Here is a 24,490-nt window from a genome sequence, read left to right as displayed (position 1 = left end):
TCATCAACCGCCTCATCCATTCCATGTATCGACGTTGCACGGCAGTCATCAATGCACATGGCGGACACACGAGATACTGACTTGTGATGCCATTTTCTCAGAGACTAGTTTTGTGTTACACTTTAAGAACATTTGACACTTTAATTTCAACCTTGATGATCAGTTTTGCCAAGTTTCATCTTTTAAATATGTCTCAAAGTATGTTAACAATGTTTGGACAAATAAGGTTTCTCATATATCTATCTATGGTGACGTTTCTTTTGCGGTTCAGTATATGTAGTCAGGCGCGGATATTTTCAAGTAGATTCCCACCCCGTCTATCAATCATGTTATCGATCCTGGCCCAATTTACTCGCCTTTCTATAATGTTGTGTGGGGGACCTTACGTTTAACCAGGGTTGAAGCAAGTGCTATGGATATCAAAAACTCTCATCGCAATTACACACTCCATGGAGTTTATGGAGTCATGAATTCTTTCTGGAGGCTATCACCACTACAGAAATATTATCCATAAGCTATATTGGTCATAATCTTTACATATGTGATCGCCGACAACCAAATTATATTGTCTCTAAACATGTACAGTGTCGTCTATAGTAGGGTAGTAGTAGTAGTAGTAGTAGTAGTAGTAGTAGAGGGAGGAGGAGTAGTAGTAGTAGGAGTAGTGTGTGTTTGCATCTGCCTCTGATCTGGTCAGTTTCGTGGATGGGAGTGTACCAATGAGGCTAAGTGGTAAAATGATAGTGATTGGACAACATGGACAACTTGTTAAACCTTCGAAATCCTTACAAACAATACATATTTTAAATATAATATCAGATGTCGACTTCATCATCGATAGCCCTGAAGCCACTTTTATCTTTGTTTCAGCTACATCCCTCATTGTACGCATTTAAGGAAAATGCGTTTGAACAGATTAAAGGACGCAATATATTACAAACATATGCACATTGCTTTATCACGATTCAAGGCTTCTTCTTGTCCCTTCATCTGTAGTAGCTCTAAAACGTCGTTACAACTGAAGAATACTAATAGGGCAAGATTGATAAAATTTTGACTGAAGACAGTTTAATGGATTAAAAGGCAGATGACATAATTGTTTTTTTTCAAATGTAAAGGACTTACACAGTTTCGGGTCAATACCCAAAATGTCAGTCAATACCTGGTGTGACCACCATTAGCATTGATCACTGCCACACATCTGTACATTGAGTGGATCAGACGATTTGTGAAGGCCCTAGGGATCCTCCTGCACACATCCAGAGCAGCTGTGCGTAGTTCATTGGCAGTTGTAGGGACTGGGCGCACATTGCGCAGGCGCCTTTGAACCTCATCCCACAGTGTGTTCGATGGGGTTCAGATCAGGGCTGAGGGCTGGCCACGGTAGAACACGGATGTTGTGTTGTTGCAGAAAGGCCATGGTAGCTCTGACAACATGGAGACGAGCGTTGTCCTGCAGGAAAATATGTTGTCGATGTGCCAAAAATGGAACAACGTGGAGTCTGATCACTTGGTCGATATATCGCTGAGCAGTGACGACGTGTCCCCGACCTTGACCAACATTCAGAAAGCACATGGGTCCAAGTCTCGCATTAAGTCGAAACACTGCCCATATCATGACGCTAGGTCCACCCCTTGGATCCCTTTCCACAACGTTCTTGTCAGGAGATGATCACCTCGACGCCGCCAAATTCCGACTCTTCTGTCTGCGTAGGGGACACAAAAGCGACTTTCATCAGAGAAGATGACACGCCTCCACTCACGATGACGCCAATTGTGCTCACTGAAGTCGTGTTTGTCAATGCCGTGGTTGGAGAACAGGACGACGTGCTGGTTGGCGACATCTAGGGTTGTTGGAACGGAGACGTCAGATCACAGTGTCCCGGCTAATGTGTCGATTATGTGTTCCTATGGTCTGTTGAGCACCTTCACTTGCAGTTAGGAACGGATGTCGCTGGTGTTGACGGGTAATCTGCCGATCTTGTCGAGGTGTTGTGACCCTAGGTCGACCGCTCCGAGGAAGGTCATCTGTGGTCTGTGTAGCATTGTATCGATGCAGGAGACGGTAGATTGTGGTTATGTTAACGTTGAAATGACAGACTCTTCAGCTTCCAAACGTCCGATAGCCTGGTTTCTCTGAATTTGAGTTAGGCGTGGCATTGTTGACCAAGGAGTGGTGGGTCCAAGAATCGGCCACAGTTTTATAGCCACTACAGTTCGTGACAGTTTGTGCATTTTCGACTTCGCAAGAAATGGGTGCATGAGACCCACATATTCATTGAAATGGTGCGTTTTGGCGATTCGTTTTTTATGTTGCGTTTTTTCAAAATGCAACCAAAAATATTGATAACACTAACAGGCTTTACTACATGCTAAAACTCGTATCAATATATGGGTCCGTGTTACCTATTTGCTTAAAACCACTTGCGTTTCTTTTGCGTGTGAGTATATATATATACTATGTCTCCAACCTGTCACACCTACAACGTAAAGTTAATGTTATTTTTCTTGCTGTTTAATTGTAACGGTGCCATCGGCTGGGCAGGATACACTCACCTTTTCGCGAAAACCTGCTTTCATCACTATTAGATAGTTGTTCCTTGCTCATGATATAGTTGGAATCGTATTTCTTATTAGTTTGAGGTTTAATGTGACAAAATTGCAATTCACATTTGTTGATCCCATTGTGATCCCTGGAGATGAAAATTCGCTACTCGTACCACTTTTGCAATGTTTGTTTCTGTCATTTCTGACAACACAATCAAGGGTAATCTGTCACCCTGTAACTCACACATTAGAACCTGTTTAAACCTCCAAAACATTGAATAGTTACCACCGTCCATGTTATACATTAAAAAAAACGAAAATTAAGTATGACTTTCTTTATCCATTTTCAAACTAGTTTAACAAACATGCATTGAGGGTAATTGTAATATTTGATATACTGAGACATTATGATATATTTATATTTGAAAGAGACAAATCCGTTTCCACATTCCAAAGAAATTTCTGCAAAAAAAAGTGAAAACAAATGACAACTGGCTCTAATATATACACCTGGAACTTAATTAAGCGCCACCCGTATTTATATCAATGAGTCAACCTTGTTGTAACCTACCGAAAAATCCCTTTGTTTGAAGAATACTGATGGATTTTATTTTCAAATGGTGACATATTTGAAAAATACGTAAAATGTCCCAAAGATGCTCTATGGGATTGAGATCAGGACTCTGTGCTGGCCAAGGAAATGTCTCAATCGCATTCTGACGTAAACATTCGCGGACAGCACGTGATCTGTGAGGTCGGGCGTTGTCATCCATGAATATCGGTCTTGTGGCCAATGGATGGTTAACAAAATGGGGAATAACTGCCGTCTCCAAGATGTCATGCTGATATCGAGGTCCGTTAAGAGTGCCATGCACACTGATCAAGTCCAGTTTACATGAGAAAGATACAAAACCCCACACCATTACGGACCCACCACCAAAGGAATGGTTTCAAGGATGTTGCGTTTCAGCCATGGCTGTATTCGGCTGCCTCCAGACACGTGTACGCCCGCCCACCATGTGCTAAAGGAACCGGCTTTCATCAGAAAAATGAACTCTCCTCCATGATCGAATGTTCCAGTTCTGACGTTGAGTTGACCACGCCAAACGAGCTCGTCTCTGTTCCTGTGTTAACAGTGGACGTTTGATTGGTCTTCTGGCTCTATACCCCGCTACCTTCAAACGTTTTCGGACGGTTGAAATTGCTCGGCCACCTAGCCACTGTGATCTTAAAACTGTAGCGTTGTTAAACGGACGTCGCCTAACAAGCCGTAATAACGCTGCATCTTCCCGCCTGGATGTCTTTCGAGGCTGACCTGGGCGTGGTCTATCCTCAACTTCATTTGTTGCACGGTATTTTTGCACTAATCTTGTAATTAAGGAATGGCGATGTCCAAGTTGCCGTCCAATTTTCCTAAAAGACAATCCTGCATTATTCATTCCAATAACCTGCCATCTTAATGCTTCTGACAGTCTATGACGTGGCATGATGTTTGTTTACAACGATCAGACAGTCTTTGTCAAGAAATGTTTACTTTTCAAGGTGTGCAAAGGTAAAAACCCATACTTGATTTTAGAAAATTCAAGGGTATTGTGCTTCACGTGCAGTGCATGCAACAGCAATCGCGTTGATCGTGGCATTGTCAGTGTGATGGTGTGGGGGAAAGGGCCATATTGTCTAATAAATAATCGTTGTTTGCTTATTTTCGGTATTCATAATTCTGTGTCATATTTAGTTCGGTGGCGCTTAATTAAGTTCCAGGTGTATATTTACATATAGACCAAACAGATCTGGACACTAAGTAGTGATTCCTCTGGAATACACTGCCGATTTCACAAAAAGTCTAATGTTTTAATACATTTATGATGTCCTACAATGTATTGCAAAAGGCAAACGACACGTGTACAGACACGCCATGTCCAATTTGTTCTTTGATAGAAGATTCTCAGACCTTCTCCTCTGCGTCACCAGATTGTCCCTCGAGGATCATATACAGGTGATCCTGGTAATCTGACAGTTTGATGTAGTCGCCAGCCTCCTCCAGCAGAGAGTCCACTTCACTGCTCAGATCCTTAAAGTCTGGTCTCGACTCCTGCTCATGGCGCCAACATTTCGTCATCAAAGAGTACCTGCACAACGAGAAGCAAAACCAACCTTTATGTTTAAATGTATAATGCAATGTGTACAGAGTTGTCCATCGCCTCTGACTTTTCAAATCAGTTCACACTGCGGCCATTAACGTTTCCAAAGAACATGTCTCTATCATCTCCTGTTCCTTTCAACACAGTTCTATTAGAAGTTCTATATCGAAGGTGGAGGCGAGATCAGGGGCAACTGTACAGAAGATGGCCAGTGTCATCACCAGTGTTATATCTACAGAGAACTATTTCATGCTATGTTTTGACAGATAGCTTATGTGCTGTATGGATTCTATTCAGAAATAAAATTGGTCCCCAGCAACCTACGTTTGTAAAACGCGACTAGATGATCGTGTGGTCTGGTTCGGTGTCTTATGTCATCTTGCTGCAACAGCGTTGGTCGTCGACCATATTACCAATCACCAATTTGTCGGGTCGATTATGTACAGACCACCGTCAAATAGCTGTTATATTCCAGTGTGGCATTAAGCAATACACAAAAACAACTCTAGAGATCATTGACATACAGTGAAAACCTGATATATATTCGTTCTATCTGTGTAAAAATCGTATCTAACGAGAATGAGTGTGGTATTCTCTATATCTGCTGCACATGTGCTGTGATGTACTTACAACTCTGGGGCACAGTGGTCTGGCATGGGCATCCTTCCTCCTCTCATCACGAAGCCCATGACGTCTCTGGCAGACTGGCCCTGGTAAGGACTGGCCCCTGAGTGATGCCATGTTAAAGTATCTCAGTTGAAGTTTACACATTGGGAATATTCTTTTTCTGTATCAGAAGTACCGTTTAGAACTGCAGTTCATATTTTAGGTGTTATATAATATACACATATGACATTGATTTTGCTATACCTGTATAGGATTAAACAATTAACATCACAATTCAGCTTCAAACAGTTTAATAGTTTAATACTTGAACATGGCACGCGACATGAATAAAAAAAATTGTACCATGAACATCTATGATACGAATCGATTGCACGATTCCGAAAATGCTATGTGCATGCGTGTATGAATCAGTATCAAAAAGCTCGCGAAACACATCCTATACAGCGATAGTATAATGACCCAAAATATATATGGACAATGGGTATGGAATGCATTCTAAAAAAATTTTTATAACATGACCGCAAATCAACGACCCATGATATCCAAGTTACCCTTCATTGATAAGTGTTATTTTCACCATACCTAGGGTAACAATCTCCCACAGCAAGATCCCAAAAGACCACACATCAGACTTGGAAGAAAATAACCTATCTTTGAGAGATTCTGGAGCCATCCAGCGGATAGGGAGCGGACCCTGTTGAACAAGGCAGAGCATGACAGGCATGTGACATTCACACGTTACAACACAGTACAATTTGTGTTGTACTAATTGTGATCATCTGATTCTGCTCAGTTGGTCCTTACAGCTGAGTTAAATTGGGATAAATTCAAAACGTCAACCCCAGACAATAATAAGTCTCGATTATCTTTCTAAGCATAAGCGTTAAAAGTCAAAATAGTGATGACAGGTGTTTTTTAAAAGGATATGCGTGTCCTTGTCTTCCGGTAGCACCCGACATTCCCATCTTTTCATTGAAAGTAAATAAACGTCATTTTGAGCAGTGTTTCAATGTCACCTGAATATGGAGGAAACTGTCTCTAAAAGAGATGTGTTACAGGGTATAAATACGTCAACAAATGAGCAATGGAAACGCAGCTGTGAGTCCAGGTTATTGGACAAGGCAATTATTTTTGTGAGCTCATCTAACATGCTCTGACTGTTTTGTGAAAGTCAATAAAACATTCCTTACCCCTGATTTTGTTTCGTATGCATCTTCACCTGTGTCTGCGAGTTTTCTGGCCAAGCCCAAGTCTGATACTTTACAGACAAGGTTTTCACCAAGAAGTACGTTTCTGGCAGCCAAGTCACGATGAACAATCTGCAAGGATACATCATACACGACTCACCCTCAGGCATTATCCTTCTGTTGTGCCAACCCTTTCATACAATTATTTTCCTCCATATATCTCTGGAATAATTTTGTGGTATTAACGTAATCCCCCCAGACAGACAAGCAGTACTTGAAAATATACTGACTTAACAAAGGTAAAACACCCTTTACTATCATAGCTTTCCCTCCCTGTCTTGATAGTGATGGCATCATCAAAAGCATGCAAACAAGGGACAAAACTAAAGTGATAACTCGCATGATGTATCTGTATCATGGATTCATCAAAATGTTAATTAATTGTTTTGTGTTTACATTTCAGACAAACGATCTTACTCTATTATTTTGCAGGTGAATCATTCCTTTGGCTATCTGGTGGGCGAACATCGTCAGTTCTTTAGATGTCAGTTCTTGTGTATCAGCTCCAGTATCAGTTTTCAGCGTCCTAGCACCTGCCTTCGGACGTCTTGATCGTAAATGGTTAAGAAGATTGCCCAATGGAACGAGTTCCATTATCAGCATATCAGAGCCTGTAACAAACATAGCATGGATACTCAGACTGAACTTTAGAAGAGCCTGTAACAAACATAGCATGAATACTCAGACTGAGCTTTTCCAGAGCCTGTGACACACAGAGCATGAATACTCAGAATGAACTTTATCACAGCCTGTAACAAACATAGCAGGAATACTCAGACTGAACTTTTCCAGAGCCTGTGACACACATAGCAGGAATACTCAGAATGAACTTTATCACAGCCTGTAACAAACATAGCATGAATACTCAGACTGAACTTTAGAAGAGCCTGTAACAAACATAGCATGAATACTCAGACTGAACTTTATCAGAGCTTTTAACACACATAGCATGAACACTCAGACTGAACTTTATAAGAGACTGTTACAAACGTGGCATGAATACTCAGACTGAACTTTTCCAGAGCCTGTGACACACAGAGCATGAATACTCAGAATGAAATTTTTCAGAGCCTGTAACAAACACAGCATGAATACCCAGACTGAATTTTACCAGAGCCTGTGACACACAAAGCATGAATGCTCAGACTGAACTTCATTATGAATGTACCAGTATAATTATTCTAAAAATTGAAATGTTTAAGTATGTATTCTCAATTTGAAATTACAGTAAAGACCTTATATAATAACAAACAATGTATGTATGTTAATGTACGTATTTATTCATTATTAAATCGTTTTACTTTCCAAAACTTATTTTATATCGAGTTGTTTTCTAAATCTTTAATCTGTCGTTATGTAGTAATTGATACGAACCTGCCTTGGCTGAAAAATGGAGATAATTCACAACATGGAGATGTTTCGGTAAAGACTTCATGAGTTCAATTTCATGTTTGAAGTCTTCTCGTACAGCCTCTGTGGCATTACCTGTAATACATTGCAACGGGAGATTTCATACACGGCCATATTCCAGAAACGAACACAGGTAAAATAAAAGAAACATTTGCCCCTGAACAATTCGAGAAAACATAGTTTACGGAAAACCGCATATTTCATATATAACCATTATCTAAAATACTGTTTATCTCAAATCAATACATAAGATTGTAACGCTTGAGATAACTAGCCACCATCCTCATTGAATACTCCTACAACATCGTAGCACATACACAGGCACCACAATGTATCTCAAACTTCGTTTCAGATTTCCACATATTGGGACTATCCACACCAATGCTATTTCTTTCAAGTCATTCGTGCACAGTGTAGTGCTGACTGTTGTATTGTTGTTACGGTTGTAATGAATGGGATTGTATGTCCGTTTGTATTCACAGTTGTAGTCCCCACCTATAGTATAGTTCCGGTTAGCGTATCCTAAATAGAAGAATCAAGAGCAAAAAATGGAACAGAATTATTGAGGTGCATGACATGGACTGAGAGCTACACATACACAGACACAACATGATATGGTAACATAAACCTCTCCTATACAATGTGCATACCTTTGCACTTCTTCACAGCCACGAAGTCCCACTGTCCCTTGGAATTAATACCGTGGGCTCGAGCCTTCCACACCTCACCAAACTTCCCCTCGCCCATTAACGTAATCAACTCGAGTCTAGCAGGGACAAAAGGCTTTTCCTTGAAAACAGAATGAAAACTCTATGTGTTGACAGATTAATGTACAATGAAATCCTCAAAATGCTTAAATATTATTGGTTCATTTCGCGAGATGTGTAAACTTGGATTTCTTTCAAACAGATTTATCAACGCATATCTTATGACGTATCTTGTGTACCTTCTCGGATGAGTGTCGTCGCCTCATGACACATACGATGATGACTATTAGACCCAGCAGAGCAGCTACTCCAACAGAAATGCCAACAGCCAGCTGCCGCGTGGAAGACGATGACTCTATTTCAACATCAGATATAGTGACATTAATCTAAGGCACCAGTGAAGAATTCAATTGTATTTGTCTATGTTTAAGTTCCTGAGAAAAAACATGAGACAAACATTCCCTCTATCTTCAAATGAAACGGTTACTAACGACTGGAGCAAGTTGTGTTTCTGACAGTTCAACATTAAGGAGAGAGAGAGAGAATCTTTACTTCCTCAAGATGTCATTCCAAAGATTACAATGAAAAGATTATTAAATTGCACGTGGTTAACACAATAAAAGGGCATAACATATTTACAATTACACACGGTTTATCAAATTCAGATACCTAAACGAAGACAGATATTCACTAAAAGACATACGTCAAAAGATGTTTTGGTTTGTAAAGATACGAGGCGAATTGTAGTATAATAGCATCCCAGGTGTGTTGATCCAGATTGTGAGTAAATCTTGTTTCAGCCCCAAATAAGAATGAGAATTTTTGCATTTCAAAATCAACATATTTTTTAACGTCAAGTAAGTCAATGAGAGAAGAGAAAAACGCATTTCCTTCTGATATAAGCGCTGAAACAATATGGCTGTCATAGTCGAAAGCATGCCTATTACAGAGCATGCACTCTTTTTGAAGTTTACTGCGTGATGAGACTTTCACACAAAGTTGTAAAGCAGGTCGATATTCCGGGTACAGAAAAGCTATTTGCCAAAGTACATGGTATGTTAATTTCGTATGAATTCTCTTATAACGGGACATGCTTGCGTTATTTGATACATTTGTGAGCCATAATTGTTCTTCGTATTTGCATATAGTTTCATTAACATGATTTCTCAATTTCAATTTTGAAGGGAAAGTACCGTACAGAGTATATGTATATACTCGTATGTATCAAATTCACATTGGTACATGAGTGTATCATCTTGACTTGCTTTGTTCCGTTTTGGAAGGGAGGGGGGGGGGGGGGGGGGGGGGGAGATATTGACAATATACTGACATAATAAACATGGGAGGTGATGTGACACCCTATAAGGGCATGTATCTATGACAAGGAGATCGGTAACATGGTCCTTTATCCACGAGGGTAGCAGGATATAGTCAATCATACTCTTAGGGGTGTTATCCTTGGATCTACATGTATAACGTGGGGAATGGGATGCGAGCTCACTAATGGTGTGTAGGAGGTGTCTATCAGATATAGCAGTGCTAACTAGCTTATCCCGGGCAGTGAAATTATGCTTACACATATCTGCATTACGATCACCAAGTAAATAAAAGTAGATAAAAGTATCACCCTCTTCACAGAGATCGTTAAGGGCGTCACAATACAAAGAATGTAGTACAATAGTTGAAGGTAGAAAACATGCTGTTACATAAATATCACAGTAGTGTCGCTAGTTAGTTTGATAGCTACTGCGTGGTCTGTGCTTACAATGATAGAGTGAGCTTTCCACTCGCTGTTGATATTAACTAAGATTGCCAATCCATCTGATCCCCGAAAACAACATGTATCCGGGGAAACAGCATTTTAGGATATCAAATTTAGATCCTGAAACATATTTAATTTAGACATTCTATTTGCCGGTCACCAATGCTCCTGTAGAGCCACAACATCAGCATGTCGAGACAATGTCTGACGAATACAGTCCGTACCGTGGAGTACTCCACGTTCATGCCAAGTTAATAATGACAGCGTCATTAGGAGTTCGCCCACCTTGCTCACAGTTTCCCTTCTAAACTGGATGTGACACATGGATGTTTTATTACCTTATTCTCCTTCATTAGTCGGACAAAGGTGACACGCACACGCATATCCTGGGCGTACTCGTATGTCAGATCTTTGACAGAGTCAAATGGTTCATCAGCTTTGATGTTGTACAGATAGAACTAGTCGTTTTGTCCGGATTCTCGGTACACCTTCTAGGGCGTGATGCGTCTTTGCCAGTGATCTGATGTTTCGGTTTCTCGTGGGTGAGATGGTTATCAGTGGGGGATCGGTAGGTTCTGCTCGAGCTCACCTGTTGCCACGGCTCTGTTTCACGGTGTTCATCGTGGTGGGTGAAGTCATAGTCGTAGTTCCGTTCAGTTAGATCAAGGTTTTTGTGTCCTGATCTAGCCTTGCCCGTAGCGATGTTATCTGGTGTAGGTGTTGTCTCACGTTCACGACGTTGGGTGTCTGAGTGTACAGATGTATTTGACATCGATGCTTTTGGAGACGTAGTTGTGGTAGATGGTCCATCTCTTTTATGTGATTCGACTGCATGAGCTACTGTCGTGTTGTGTTTATTTTCACCAGTAGTTTTATGCTTGTTAGATATAGTGGTAATCTTGCTTTCGATGACTTTAAGTTTGGAATCAACTGAGTAGTTCAACCGGAGGATTTCATTTTCCAGTTCAATAATATGATCACGATATGATTTGTTTTGTTGATTGTACAACTTAAGCTCTGCCCTCAGCTCCGTGTGCCTGTCTTCAGAGTTGCTCCGTTTGTTATTTAGTTCATTGACAAGATTGTACTTATCACAGATAGCACCTTTTGCGGCGGAATTTGTTTTCCAATTGTGCTAATTTGTTTTCAGACATATCATTTCCACGAGCAATGCACTGTTTTATCTTTATAACATGGCTGAGAATCGTAGATATTGAGTCATTCTCATCGAATGGTAAGACGTGAGCTGCTGTCTGATCAGTTGTATTGTCATCCTCTTCATTAGGCGAACACATAGACTGGTTTCCCATCGATGTAATACTTGCTCCGCTGAGTACCTTTGCTTGCAATACATGATCCGGTATGCCACCTTCGACTGTATCCCTTGCATGGTCATAATTACTTTGACGTATGTGATTCAGCTCACTTAGGTCACTCTTGTATATCTCAATCAAAGATTGTTGGAAGGACTCTGTGTCGTTGTGTCCCAGCTTACGCTTGACTCTGTCATAGATTGCTTTATCCAGACTTGGCTGGGTGTTGTAGAATGTTTCCTCAACATCGGTCATTGTTAACCAATCAAGGTAGAAGCCTCCGAACTCGGCTGGTACGTGAGCTCCAATCAGCTACGAACACACAGCACGTTGTAATGATATGGAAAGTTTTAAGTTATTTCAAATAAAGTAGGAACTGTTATGAAAAAGTAATTTCATAAATCAAATCAGTACCTTGAGATGTCCATACTAGACATGTTTTTGCATCGTGGACATGTTTGTTGTCTGCTGAATATCATTTCAGCATATCTTTAGAATGCACCATTAAAGACAAATAACTTTACCAATATTGTTTACACATATGGTAAATAACAGAATATTTACAGAACGATTTTTTTATTTTTTGAAATATGCTTGTCCATGGCTTATGTTTTGGTTGGCTAGTGACAATTATTTGTTATTATATTTGCAAAGTGGTGTACAGATCAAAAGTGACACAAGACAGCCCCACCTTGCTCTACACCTTGCTCTACACCCCATCTCAGACATCTCATAACTACAACTCAGAAGCTTTAGAATGACTTAGAAGCTTGTGGTAGTGTAGTCCACAAAGGCTCATAGCCATGTGATACTGATATAACCCACCCCCACTAAGTTGGTGTGGAATGGGCTGTTTCGGCCTCCAGACTTCGTCCCCAACAGTGGCCAGTGGCCAGTGGCCTTTTAACATATTGGTACAAAGCGGCTGATGTTGGAGGAATGGAATAGTTCTGTGCCTGCCTCATGATCTCCTGTCCAGATAAAGATACTGACCCAATCATATTTCAGGTCTAACATCGCGTGCAAAGAAGGCTTCAATTTATGTAATGCCTGCTTGTCATAAAGTGGGAGGTTTTACACTGAAATTTCAATTATTTGATTCCTAAAGTCGACGGATCAAAATATTGTGAATACTAATTATACATTTTTGTCCGTCAGACAAATGACAAGCAGTGTCTTCATTTCCCAACATGTCAAAAAATCAAATAAACAAAGGTAATAGATATGTCATTGAAACAATGACTGATCAGCGCCTACCAGGGGCAAGACCTAAATTCCTCTTTGCCTGAAAAACGCTCGTGTGTCGAATCTATACCTTCACAGCATTCCGTTGTGTTACACACTTGCCCAAACAACGCTATTTTGTAGCAGATTTGACTAAACAACACCCTTTTTATGTCACTGTTGCTTGGCCAACAACGCTCTTTTGTCTCAGACTTACCTGGACGACACTCATTTGTGTTGATTTGCCTGACAAAATTAACTCTTTGTCCATAACTTTACTCAGATTAACTTAAACAATGATCTTTTGATGTCAGCCGTACCTGGAGACCACTCCTTTGTCTCAGACTAACTTAAACAATGCTCTTGTTATCAGCCGTACCTGGACAACACGTTTTCGTGTTCCTCTGCCACCTGGCTTCTGTACAGTCTGTGCCGCCATTACTGGGAGGAGGGTTGGAGCATGTTCTGTTTCTGGTCCTGGTCAAAGTTGTGTTGACCGCCCCGTCACATGACCCTGGACACGGGGGGTCATCCCATTGATCCCACTCAGATATACCGCCGTCCACTAGCAGAAGAAGGACACACTTGATATGGTGTATGTGGTTGGATAAACTTTAATCAATGTTTTGGTTACTTCAATTTTGCAATGAACCATCAGTAATACTTAATGCATATCAGAATGCAGTACCATGGATATATACTGATAGACACATACAAGGGTACACATTGGAATATGCAATTGGCGGGTGTGAGTCCTTCGCGAACACCTGGTGTCATCACTGATTTCCAGTGGTCCGTTCATATTATTCTCACAGCTATTTTTCCCTTTACTCCATGTGGAATCTATTTCGGCGCATGATCTAGACCTCTTATTGTCTTGCATTGACAATACATATTTTCGAGAACACCTGGTATCGTCCTTATTTCATATGGTCACTAAGTCTTTGATTGTGTTATGGAGCTTGAATCGAACAATGGACATTTTGCACAGATTACTTTTGATTATAGAAAGGGATTTGTAGGTTATATTTCTGACTATAAACAATCATACAGCAACTGTCTCTTGGCATTTACTGTTCGTCAAATATTCTTTGCGTGATTGTTTATCATTTAAGTATCCGTGTTGAGTCTGAAGGGCCATGTGGAGATCTATGGACAACGTTCAACCTACCTGCACAGTTGGATAAGTTACAGTTCACCGTTTTCGTCTGTTCAAACGGCCCAGTGCAGTTTCCGCTGTCATTCTGTGGACTTGGATACATGCAAGTCCTTACTCTCGTGACCGTCTTGGAGGCTGATGATCCGCATGTGACGTCACAGGTTTGATTAATCCATTGTCCCCATGTATTAAACCCCACGTCATCTGTGAATGTTTCCATCAATATATCATACATGCACTACAAAGTTTGCTTTAGACATCTAAGCTTCCACACAGGAACACCTGGTGTAGTAACTGGTTTACAGTGATCCATTCATATAACTATCACTGCTATTTTGCCTTTTACATCCTGTGTAATCTGTTTCGTTGGATAATCAAAACTGGCTTTCCTCTGAGGTTTTGGCACCTAAACAGTGAGGCTAACATTGTTTCTAACATTCGATTTGGAGTTTTGACATAGACTTGTTTACATGTTGTATTGTATATTTAATAGAGTTTTGACTAAAAGTACATTCCGGATACACATAACCAGGTTTATCAAGCTGTTATGTTTTGGCCTAGAAACAGCGTCCTGTAGTTGTATTTACTGCATGTATAGATGTTTCCTCCATGTATCTACAGAGATCAAGATGTGTTTTCCGCTGACCATCGTTCGTGTTTCGAGTTCTGACTGTATCCCTTTCAAATTTTTTTTGTTAACATCAATATGGATCAAATTTAAAAAACAAATACAACAGGCAAAAATAAGGTATATGTATACAACCCAGAGGTGTAAGGCGGTTCGTTGTACAGCATCCGCTAGTTGAGAGTTTGAGTCTGGACTTATCCTGATTGTATATGATCCAGTGTCGAGTTTTACCAAAGTAGTAAACGTTCACGACCTGAGACAGTTTGGACTCCCACCACGGTACTTTCATTGCCCACCGACTTCTTGCAAAGACTAATTTAGTGATGTCTCATGACACGGTCGGAATCGAATAATGGACAGTGCTTTTAGCAGATACTTCTGTTGATTATGGAAAGTGTTTTGTCGCATATATATTCAAGACAACCTATAGAAAGTAGATAAATAGGTCTCACCTTGGCAGTTTGGAAGCTGACAATTTCTATCCTCAAATTTATATGCATCCCCAATGCAATAACGCCCACCATTGCTTGGTACAGGGCTGTCGCATCGTCTGGTTTTCTCTACCCTCCTCGTGGCTGATGCGCCACATGTTACTGCGCATGACGGATTGGTCCACCGTGTCCACTGCGAGAACCCTCCATGTACTGGAATGCAAGCATGACAAACATTGTTGATGATAGAATTCAAACCGCCAATATCAGAGAATAATCAGTATCGATTATCTGCCTAAACAGATTCCACAGAGGTAAAAGAAAAACATTTATGAAAATATTACGAATGGATTACTGAAAAAGGAATGACACCAGGCGTTTACGAAAAGGAAATGCATGTCCTGTGCTATCGGTAGCACCTAATCCACACACACACTTTCCATTAAAAAACAAATGTCTTTTTGTTGTCTTACGTTAGACTCAGCAAAACTCCGCGAAGGCGGCCTGAAAAGAATCAAGTCTGGACCAGACAATACAGTGATTGGTGTCATGAGAAATAATCATGTCGTCGGGGTACGACCCCATGCTGTCAACCAAATACGCCAAGACACCAAATCAGCTAAGTGATGAGGTACGGGAGGAAAAGACACAGCATATATTCGAATATTATGAGCTGGGTTTGACACTGATTTGAACACTATTTCTGTTACACAGTGAAGGATTGAGATGGGTTTTGCGCCGAATTTAGCACTAGTCCAGCAAATAAACGTCAGGGGACACCAGAAATGGGCTTTACGCATTGTAGCCATGTGTGGACATGGGGAGACGAGCGAAGGCTTTAACCACCAACTAGGCTATCCCTCCGAACCAGTCCTTTAACGGCGTGAGAGGCAAGTCCGAAGTGATGCCGGTCTTACACTTTTATATCTTTAGTGAAACACACGAGCACGGGCATTGTGCTGTCAAACCAAGAAACATAATCAGGGTCCACCGGATCCGAAATAATAATCATGGTTTTCTGCTAGTCAACATTGAGCCTGTCCTATATTGTTTTCAAATATACCACAGTAGTGATGAAATTACCTGCGGTAAGGTTTTGAGGGAATAGATAAGACATAAAAAACAAATTAAAAGAGGAATTAAAAAAAAATAATAGGTTCTTCTAGCCACGTGATCAGATCATGTGCATGGGTGCAGGTGTAGGTGCAGGTACAGCCACAGTATCATTACATCCGTTGACAAAAAAACACAATATCATTTATTCAGTACAAAATTTCATCTCACCTGGACAGGGACCAAATGTGCAGCTTACAAATTTTGTCTCCTTAGAACTTCCCGTGCATGGTTGTCCGCTTCTGCTTGGTGGAGGGTTGCTGCAGCTCCGTGTTCTCTGCACCTGCGTCGTGGCTGTTGTTCCACATGTTACTGCGCATGACGGAGTGGTCCACTCCGACCACGCTGAGAACCCTCCATCAACTGCAGAAAACATCATCCGACAATAGTCACAGTTATCATTAACATAACAGTGAACTACTGGTGTTATCTAAAAGTAATTTTAGGTATGAAGTGATTAACTATTCCATTTATTTTCATGAAGTAAAATATCACTTTCACACCAATAATATCGTTTCCAGACTAAGATCAGTAAGAAATAAATTGTCATGTCACATAACGTGTTTATTTCACAAAGTGGACTGATAAATGGGATATGTTCATGAGTCGTACAGACAAATATAGTATTTTATCATTTAACATTCTTAACTAGTTACAATCATTTTTCAAGTACCGTGTTTTCTAATCTACTGGACCACCTCCGTGGTCTGGTGGGGAGATATAACGTAGTTCGAATATGTGATGGGTGCAGGTACAACCGTAGTATCGTTCCATCCGTTGACAAAAACGCACAATATCAAATAATGTTATCAATACAAAAGTTTATCACACCTGGACAGTCGGTCAAGTTGCAGTTTACAACTGCACTCTCAGCAGAACTTCCCCTGCAAGGTGATCCGCCAAAGCTAGGTAGAGGGTTGTTGCAGCTCCGATGTCTCTGCACCAGCGTCGTGACTGATGAGCCACACGTTACTGCGCATGACGGATTGGACCACTGTGTCCACTGCGAGAAACCTCCATGTACTGGAACGCAAGCAAAACAAACATTGTTGTTAATAGAATTCAAACCGCCAATATCAGAGAATAATCAGTATCAATTATCTGCCATAACAGATTCCATAGGGCGTGAAAGAAAAATACATTTACAGAAATAATATGAATGAATAAGTGAAAAAAGGAATGACACCAGGTGTTTGAGAAAAGGAAAAGCATGTCCTGTGCTATCGGTAGCACCTGATACATACACACTTTCAATTACAAACAAATGTTTTTTTGTTGTCTAACGTTGGATCCAGCAATACTCCTGATGTGTGAAGGCGGCCTGAAAAGAATCAAGTCTGGACCAGACAATACAGTGATTGGTATCATGAGAAATAATCATGTCGTCGGGGTACGACCCCATGCTGTCAACCAAATACGCCAAGACACCAAATCAGCTAAGTGATGTGGTACGGGAGGAAAAGGCACAGCATATATTCGAATATTATGACCTGGGTTCGACACTGATTTGAACACTATTTCTGTTACACAGTGAAGGATTGAGATGGGTTTTGCGCCGAATTTAGCACTAGTCCAGCAAATAAACGTCAGGGGACACCAGATATGGGCTTTACGCATTGTAGCCATGTGTGGACATTGGGAGACGAGCGAAGGCTTTAACCACCAACTAGGCTATCCCTCCGAACCAGTCCTTTAACGGCGTGAGAGGCAAGTCCGAAGTGATGCCGGTCTTACACTTTTATATCTTTAGTGAAACACACGAGCACGGGCATTGTGCTGTCAAACCAAGAAACATAATCAGGGTCCACCGGATCCGAAATAATAATCATGGTTTTCTGCTAGTCAACATTGAGCCTGTCCTATATTATATTCAAATATACCACAGTAGTGATGAAATTACCTGCGGTAAGGTTTTGAGGGAATAGATAAAGACATAAAAGACAAATTAAAAGAGGAATTAAAAAATAATAATAGGTACTTCTAGCCACGTGATCAGATCATGTGCATGGGTGCAGGTGCAGGTACAGGTACAGCCACAGTATCATTACATCCGTTGACAAAAAAGCACAATATCATTTATTCAGTACAAAATTTCATCTCACCTGGACAGGGACCAAATGTGCAGCTTACAAATTTTGTCTCCTTAGAACTTCCCGTGCATGGTTGTCCGCTTCTGCTTGGCGGAGGGTTGCTGCAGCTCCGTGTTCTCTGCACCTGCGTCGTGGCTGTTGTTCCACATGTTACTGCGCATGACGGAGTGGTCCACTCCGACCACGCTGAGAACCCTCCATCAACTGCAGAAAACATCATCCGACAATAGTCACAGTTATCATTAACATAACAGTGAACTACTGATGTTATTTCAATGTGGTTTTACATTTACATAATTATCACGCTAGTAATATCGTTTCCAGAAGTGGATCAGTAAGAAAAAACTATTCATGTCACGCAGCATGTTTATGTTACCAAGATGAGATTATCATGGTGGTGCAGATAAATGTAGTATTTTATCACTAAACATTCTGGACTAGCTAAAGTTATTTTTCAAGTAATTTACTACTCTTGTGTCTTAATGATTACTAGATAACATAAGTATTGCACAAATTTTCACTGTATTTAAGATCAGTATCACATGTGTGTTAATGTTTATTAAGTAAGGAATGTTCAGTAAGGCCTACAACGTCTTACAGCTCCATCACATAAACATTGATATGTCACAAGCCATTCGTGTTTGGTAGGTTGACACTTAATAGTCAATATAAACTGCACAGCACAAGATAGGGCAAGATTTCAAGTGTATAAGTATTCAATATGATTATTAGTTTATTCTTCTCTACACGTTTCAGGTTAATAACTTGCTGAATCACGGCACTGCATGCTCCATGTGTTAAACAGCATGTACAGCTTAGTGACCTCATCAAAAACATTCCGGACTCCTTTTGAAACATGAGTCCTAATGCAAGGTGAATACAATGTCACCACTTCGTGATATGATTTGAAAAGTTTTCAATAGCCCAACATTTATGAAAGGACTTCTCAAATAACGGCATGCACCTTAAGTGCAGTAGTTTGAAGCCAAACCATAGGCTGCCTAAGAAATAATGCCATAGTCTCATTTGTAAAGTTCGTCTTTGGGATACAACAGCACATGGTCGACGTTATCAAAAGTCGGTGAATCCTGTGTGTAGGTAGACATTGGTGTAAGGTTCTGCAGGCTGTTTGTGAAACTTAACCAACTGTATGCTTGTGTTATGCGTGAGGACGATGTTACATATATTTGATAGTCGTTATAATAACTGGTACATGTATGTACATCTTAACAATGAAAAAACATTTACAAACCTAAGAGAGTCTGAGAGGGTTGGCTCAAGGCATGAGACCCATGAGACCTCGGGGTATTTTGTTGTTTGTGACAATAAGGCTTACTGGAGCAATCCCATCCACATATAAGTATATGCCAATAAGTATCAACGAATAAAAGTATGAATCACTTGCCAGTGGTGTAAAGCTGCATTGGCCAGCTGTGAAACGTACACAACTGTGTGTACCTGAAGACGATGTTACGTTTATTTGGCATTCGTTTTATAACTGGGACATGTGTTGTGTTAATCCGAACAATGAAAAAACATTTACAAGATACACGTGTCTGAGAGGGATAAATCTAGGCTAGAGGCCCATTTCTAGTGTAGGTTAGAGTTTGTTGTTGGTGACAATGAGACATTGTGATTAGGATATTACTTGGGATATCCCATCCACCTAGAAGTGTATGACAACAACTATCAGCGAATGAAAGTATCACTTACTTTGACATGTCACCGGGATAGCAGTTGCCAGTAGGGTCAGTATCAGTGTCAGGTAAGGACTGACCATCATATACCTCAGACACTCGGAAACAGTTGATCCCTTGACATACACGATGCACCCTGCTCGTAATTGAACTGGTTTGGAGTGAACAAGAACTCAAAATGGCAACACGTTTTCGCAATACCAGACTGATCACTTTTATAACATGAATAAATGTATCCCGACTATTCGGTAAACTTTCGCTTGACCTAGTTTGCTTAGAGGAACACACAATGGCAGTATGTCATGTGGGCATTCAGAACACCACCCGTCTACACGGCTATCAATAGCAACGTGAGCAAACGCTTTGAGCAGCGAGAACAAGGAAGTGTTTCCTTGGATTCGGTATGTAATATTACACCTTCTAATGTCATATTGATATACACGAGAACAGATGATAAATAACATATATGTAACACTTGTGTTGAGGTTTGAGGTTTCATACTAGAATTTAAATATAATCCACATGTCAGATTACAGTAAAATAAGTTACTAACGAACAAGCTTATAACGAACTCACTGATATGACGAATTTATTTCTTGGTCGCGGATATTGGCTGTTTATATTCTGTATACATGCTTATAACGAACTACGGCTATAACGACCTAAACCTAGTGGCCCCTTTGAGTTCGTTATAACCATCGTTTACTGTATAAGTACCTCAAAGCAATATGTACATTTTGATCACACTGATATTTCGAAAGACATTCGGGTAGCCTAGTGGTTAAGGCGTTCGCTCGTCACGCCGAAGACCCGGGTTCGATTCCCGACATGGATACAATATGTGAAGCCCATTTCTGGTGTCCCCCGCCGTGATATTGCTGGAATATTGCTAAAAGCGGCGTAAAATCAAACTCAGTCAGTCGAAAGACATTCAATGTATATGCAAGTACTATTTCAAATTGTATGAATCATTTCAAGTCCCAGGTTTTCTGGGCGTTCATCTGAATCTGAGGCAGAGATTCTCCTGTGTTTAGTTATATAGCTTTTAAATTTGCCGTTTCTGACTGTTGCATACAAAAGGAATTATTCACATTCCAACTCACTTCAACATTCAAAAAATAATTATAAGAATATGACACAATACAAACGAATTGACTGATATTACGAACTTATTTCTTGGTTGCTGCCATTTGCTTTTTACATGCTGTATATATGCTTATGACGAACTATGGTTATAAAGAACGAAAAATGAATGTCCTCTTTGAGTTCGTTATGTTTTTCAACATTTTGCGACAGAGATTAGTCCTGAACAAGCGAAATTTCATTTCACACACACATCATAGACATACACACCACACACACACACGCAAACAAACATATACATACACACACATACGCATATCACAAACATACACACCACACACCAACTACTTCATTACCTGATTAATTAATTTCTCTAAATGACAATGGTCAATTTGTGAATGAATAAATGAATAGCATTGCTTTTCAGTACCCATTCCTTTACTTTTCACTGCAAATTGCCTTTAAACACTCAATGAATATGGTTCTTGAGACGGAGTATTCTTTGTCGTTGACGTTTTATTTTTGTTGTAATTCACTTGGTTGTCTAGATCTGTTTTACTACTTTACTATACTGTTTGATGAACATTGTTTCAATGAATATATAACTTGCTCTCGCTAGTCAGTGGTCGTTATCTTTGCCGTACATAGAAATATTCATATTTAAGACAGAAACAGTTTCCTTAATTGTATCAATAGTTTGACAAGCTACAAAGAACAAATATAAAGTATGTCAGGCTTACTTGCTAACACAACAAACCTGGTGTTCAGAGCTTATACGTATTTTTTTTAAACCAAAAAAGTCAATAATCAATAAATGCGCAATACATGTGATATGAGAGAATAAAATCTCCTTATATCACGATTGTGACAGAAGAGAAGACCATCAAATCAAATATGCGAGGCATAGTCATTCAAAGCGACACATAGCTCAACCATGGACTTACGACGCCTTTGTGGATACAACACACGCTGTCGGTAGAGCTGTGTAAATCTCGGTCAGGATTGTGTTGTGTTTTTACCGACCAGGACATCAGGCTGTAAAGAGGAACAGATTGAAAACCAGTTTGATCGGACACCAGTGCCTGCTGGTTAATGCTATTAATGTTCTGGCCTTTCAGGGGTCGTCTACCTGTAGGATTCCTTTAGATCACAGATAACGGAAGCCACCACTTTGCCAGCTGATGGGACAGGCTTTGCCTTCCTTGGAGGAAGGGATTTAGATGTCAACGTTTTCCACTCCTTTGACTGTTGTTTAGTCTCTGACTGATAGCGATGAGCCCAAGACTCATCCATGGTTACAAGTCGTTCCACAAAATCAGCTGCTTCAAAATATGATGAAACTGGAACTGACCATTGACCATTGACCAGTTTCTTCCTCATGATCAGAATGCTTTCAACACTCTCTTTGTGACGTGTGAGTCGTCGTTCATCCATAATCACATATATTTATCAATATTGTCTAACATCGTGTCATCTTAATACTTTTTAAGGCTCTTTCTTCCCGTCTTGAACTGTGCAGCCAACCTCTTAAAACTTGCAAAGGGACATCCCTTTGTTCATATAGCTGTTGGAGTTCGCCCTTTAAGTTGGAAATACTCGATAACAGTGCAGTAAAAAGTTTTTCGATGTCGTCAACAGAGAATACCTAGTGACTTAGATGCCTGTTGTGTGCTAAGTTCAGATGCAGGCTGTAAGCATTGAAAGTATTGAACATCATACATGCAAACAGTTAAGTGTGAACTATACATCCTTCGTAGCTAGATTCAGGACAGTCCATCCACGCCAAGTATCTTCATGGTAGTGTTCTTCAATAGCAGCAAAAAAGGACAAAATTTAACATGGAAAACAATACATTGATCTGAGCGAATGGATTTATTCAATAGTTTTTTGTTAATGAACAATGTTAAGTAACTAATACCACAGTATACAATTATGTCACTGACCGGATATACTTCTTGTGAAGTTTAAATAGTTACATGTAATGTTAGGTTTCCAGCACTATACGCACGTGTACATCTTAACATTAATGTGTACTCTGCATTCGTTATTTAAAGATGACTTAAGCCATGTCTTATGATCATGGAGAGGGTTTTGCCGTTTATATGTACACCGTGAAATCCCATGGATCACTTAATATACTGTAATGAGTTTTTTAGAGTTCATGACATTCAGACTGCTGATCGATCCACGCAATTGGGATCGATGACATGCATCAATCAAGTCAGCGAGCCTGACCACCCAATCCCGTTAGTCGCCTTTTACGGCAAGCATGGGTTGTTGAAGACCTATTTTACCCCGGATCTTCACGGACCGACAGCTTGATGTCACTGGAGAACAGGTGAGTTGGGTCAAGCGCCTCATACTCTAGAGTGACCAGGCACAGCAAGGGAAAGTCTGTCTGATGTTAATCTCCGCGACCCTGCCGTTACAACGTCGAGTATTCTTCAACATTAATTGCTAAACATTAATGTCATGTTAGGACTGTACCATAAGTGAGGTGAAATGGGGTTTAAGGTCGCGTCCATGTTTACTGCACTAATATGGCGACGTGCATGCACGTGTGTGTGTGGCTGCTTGTACTTGTCCGGACTAATGCCGATTTAAAGTGCTAGCTCAATGAGACACCATGCCGCAGTTTAACATAAATACCCCACTCAGACACAGTACACTGACTCCGAGCCAACCAATCCTTGTTTTAGCCCCTTAATGCCGAGCGCCAGACGGGTTAACAACAAGTATCATCTGTTAACGTCTTTTGGTATGACGCGGCTGAGGATCGAACCCCGGACCTTCCGCTCTCCGGGCAGACGCTCTACCACTAGACCACGGATGCGGTTCGCTAATAGTTAGAAGGGTTAGAGTGCTATAGTTTGGAGTGAACGGTGCTACATAACGGACAGTGGTTAAACATGTGATTTAGGTCTTCGGGCTGATTACAGTGATTGCAGTTATCAGTGTCATGACGGTGTTGTTTATATAGATTGTAATTGAGAGTTGTGTTGCCACTTATTATTCGGGATATAATTTGGTAACAAAATGTCGAATTGTTGTAATTGTGGAATTTGTAGAGTTTTTTTTATAAAATAGGCTTTTAAGCCATGTCGAGTTAGAATTTTGAACACAGTTTTTGAAATTTTAAATTTTGATGTAGTTTTTTACTTTAGATTTTATCTCGGCTTTAGAAGTATGGTGTGAGTGAGTGATTTGGGTTTAACGCCACTTTTAAAAGTATTCCAGTTATATTACGGTAGTTATTGGGGGTCTTGGTCAATGTGGATACCTAGCTCTGTTTTGTTGGTTTTGTCTTGAGA

At 40.4% G+C, this 24,490-nt stretch overlaps 1 protein-coding gene across 2 annotated transcripts; it reads right to left on the bottom strand.

Moving 5' to 3' along the window:
* Positions 1-2,675: 2,675 nt before the first annotated feature.
* On the bottom strand, positions 2,676-20,350 carry LOC124143195 (receptor tyrosine-protein kinase erbB-2-like). 2 transcript variants are annotated; one of them, XM_046512061.2, is made up of 15 exons: positions 20,113-20,350; positions 18,412-18,603; positions 17,141-17,332; positions 16,481-16,672; positions 15,218-15,409; positions 14,150-14,341; positions 13,358-13,543; positions 8,919-9,034; positions 8,623-8,761; positions 7,937-8,047; positions 6,980-7,173; positions 6,506-6,634; positions 5,898-6,009; positions 5,319-5,415; positions 2,676-4,676 (listed from the first exon to the last, which is right to left on the bottom strand). In XM_046512061.2, exons 1-15 carry the CDS (start codon positions 20,180-20,182, stop codon positions 4,493-4,495), a joined length of 2,298 nt encoding a protein of 765 aa, XP_046368017.2. In that variant the 5' UTR covers positions 20,183-20,350; the 3' UTR covers positions 2,676-4,492. The 2 variants fall into 2 exon arrangements, with proteins under 2 accessions (XP_046368017.2, XP_046368018.2); XM_046512062.2 differs by lacking the exon at positions 16,481-16,672.
* Positions 20,351-24,490: the final 4,140 nt, after the last annotated feature.

Source organism: Haliotis rufescens, unplaced genomic scaffold (assembly GCF_023055435.1).
Source record: "Haliotis rufescens isolate VD_foot unplaced genomic scaffold, xgHalRufe1.0.p SCAF_6, whole genome shotgun sequence".
NCBI classification, from domain to species: Eukaryota; Metazoa; Mollusca; class Gastropoda; order Lepetellida; family Haliotidae; genus Haliotis; species Haliotis rufescens.
Note: the sequence above shows the minus strand (reverse complement) of the source record. Positions and strands in the feature narration are given on the sequence as shown.

Bases quoted from the DNA above. Each gene is read 5' to 3' on its own strand.
- LOC124143195 (XM_046512061.2), bottom strand. From the start codon at position 20,182: ATGATGGTCAGTCCTTACCTGACACTGATACTGACCCTACTGGCAACT. The intron at 8,762-8,918 runs GTACACAAGATA...TCTGTTTTCAAG, and splicing joins GACGACACTCATCCGAGAAG to GAAAAGCCTTTTGTCCCTGC. The intron at 7,174-7,936 runs GTTCGTATCAAT...TGTTTGTTACAG, and splicing joins CCATTTTTCAGCCAAGGCAG to GCTCTGATATGCTGATAATG.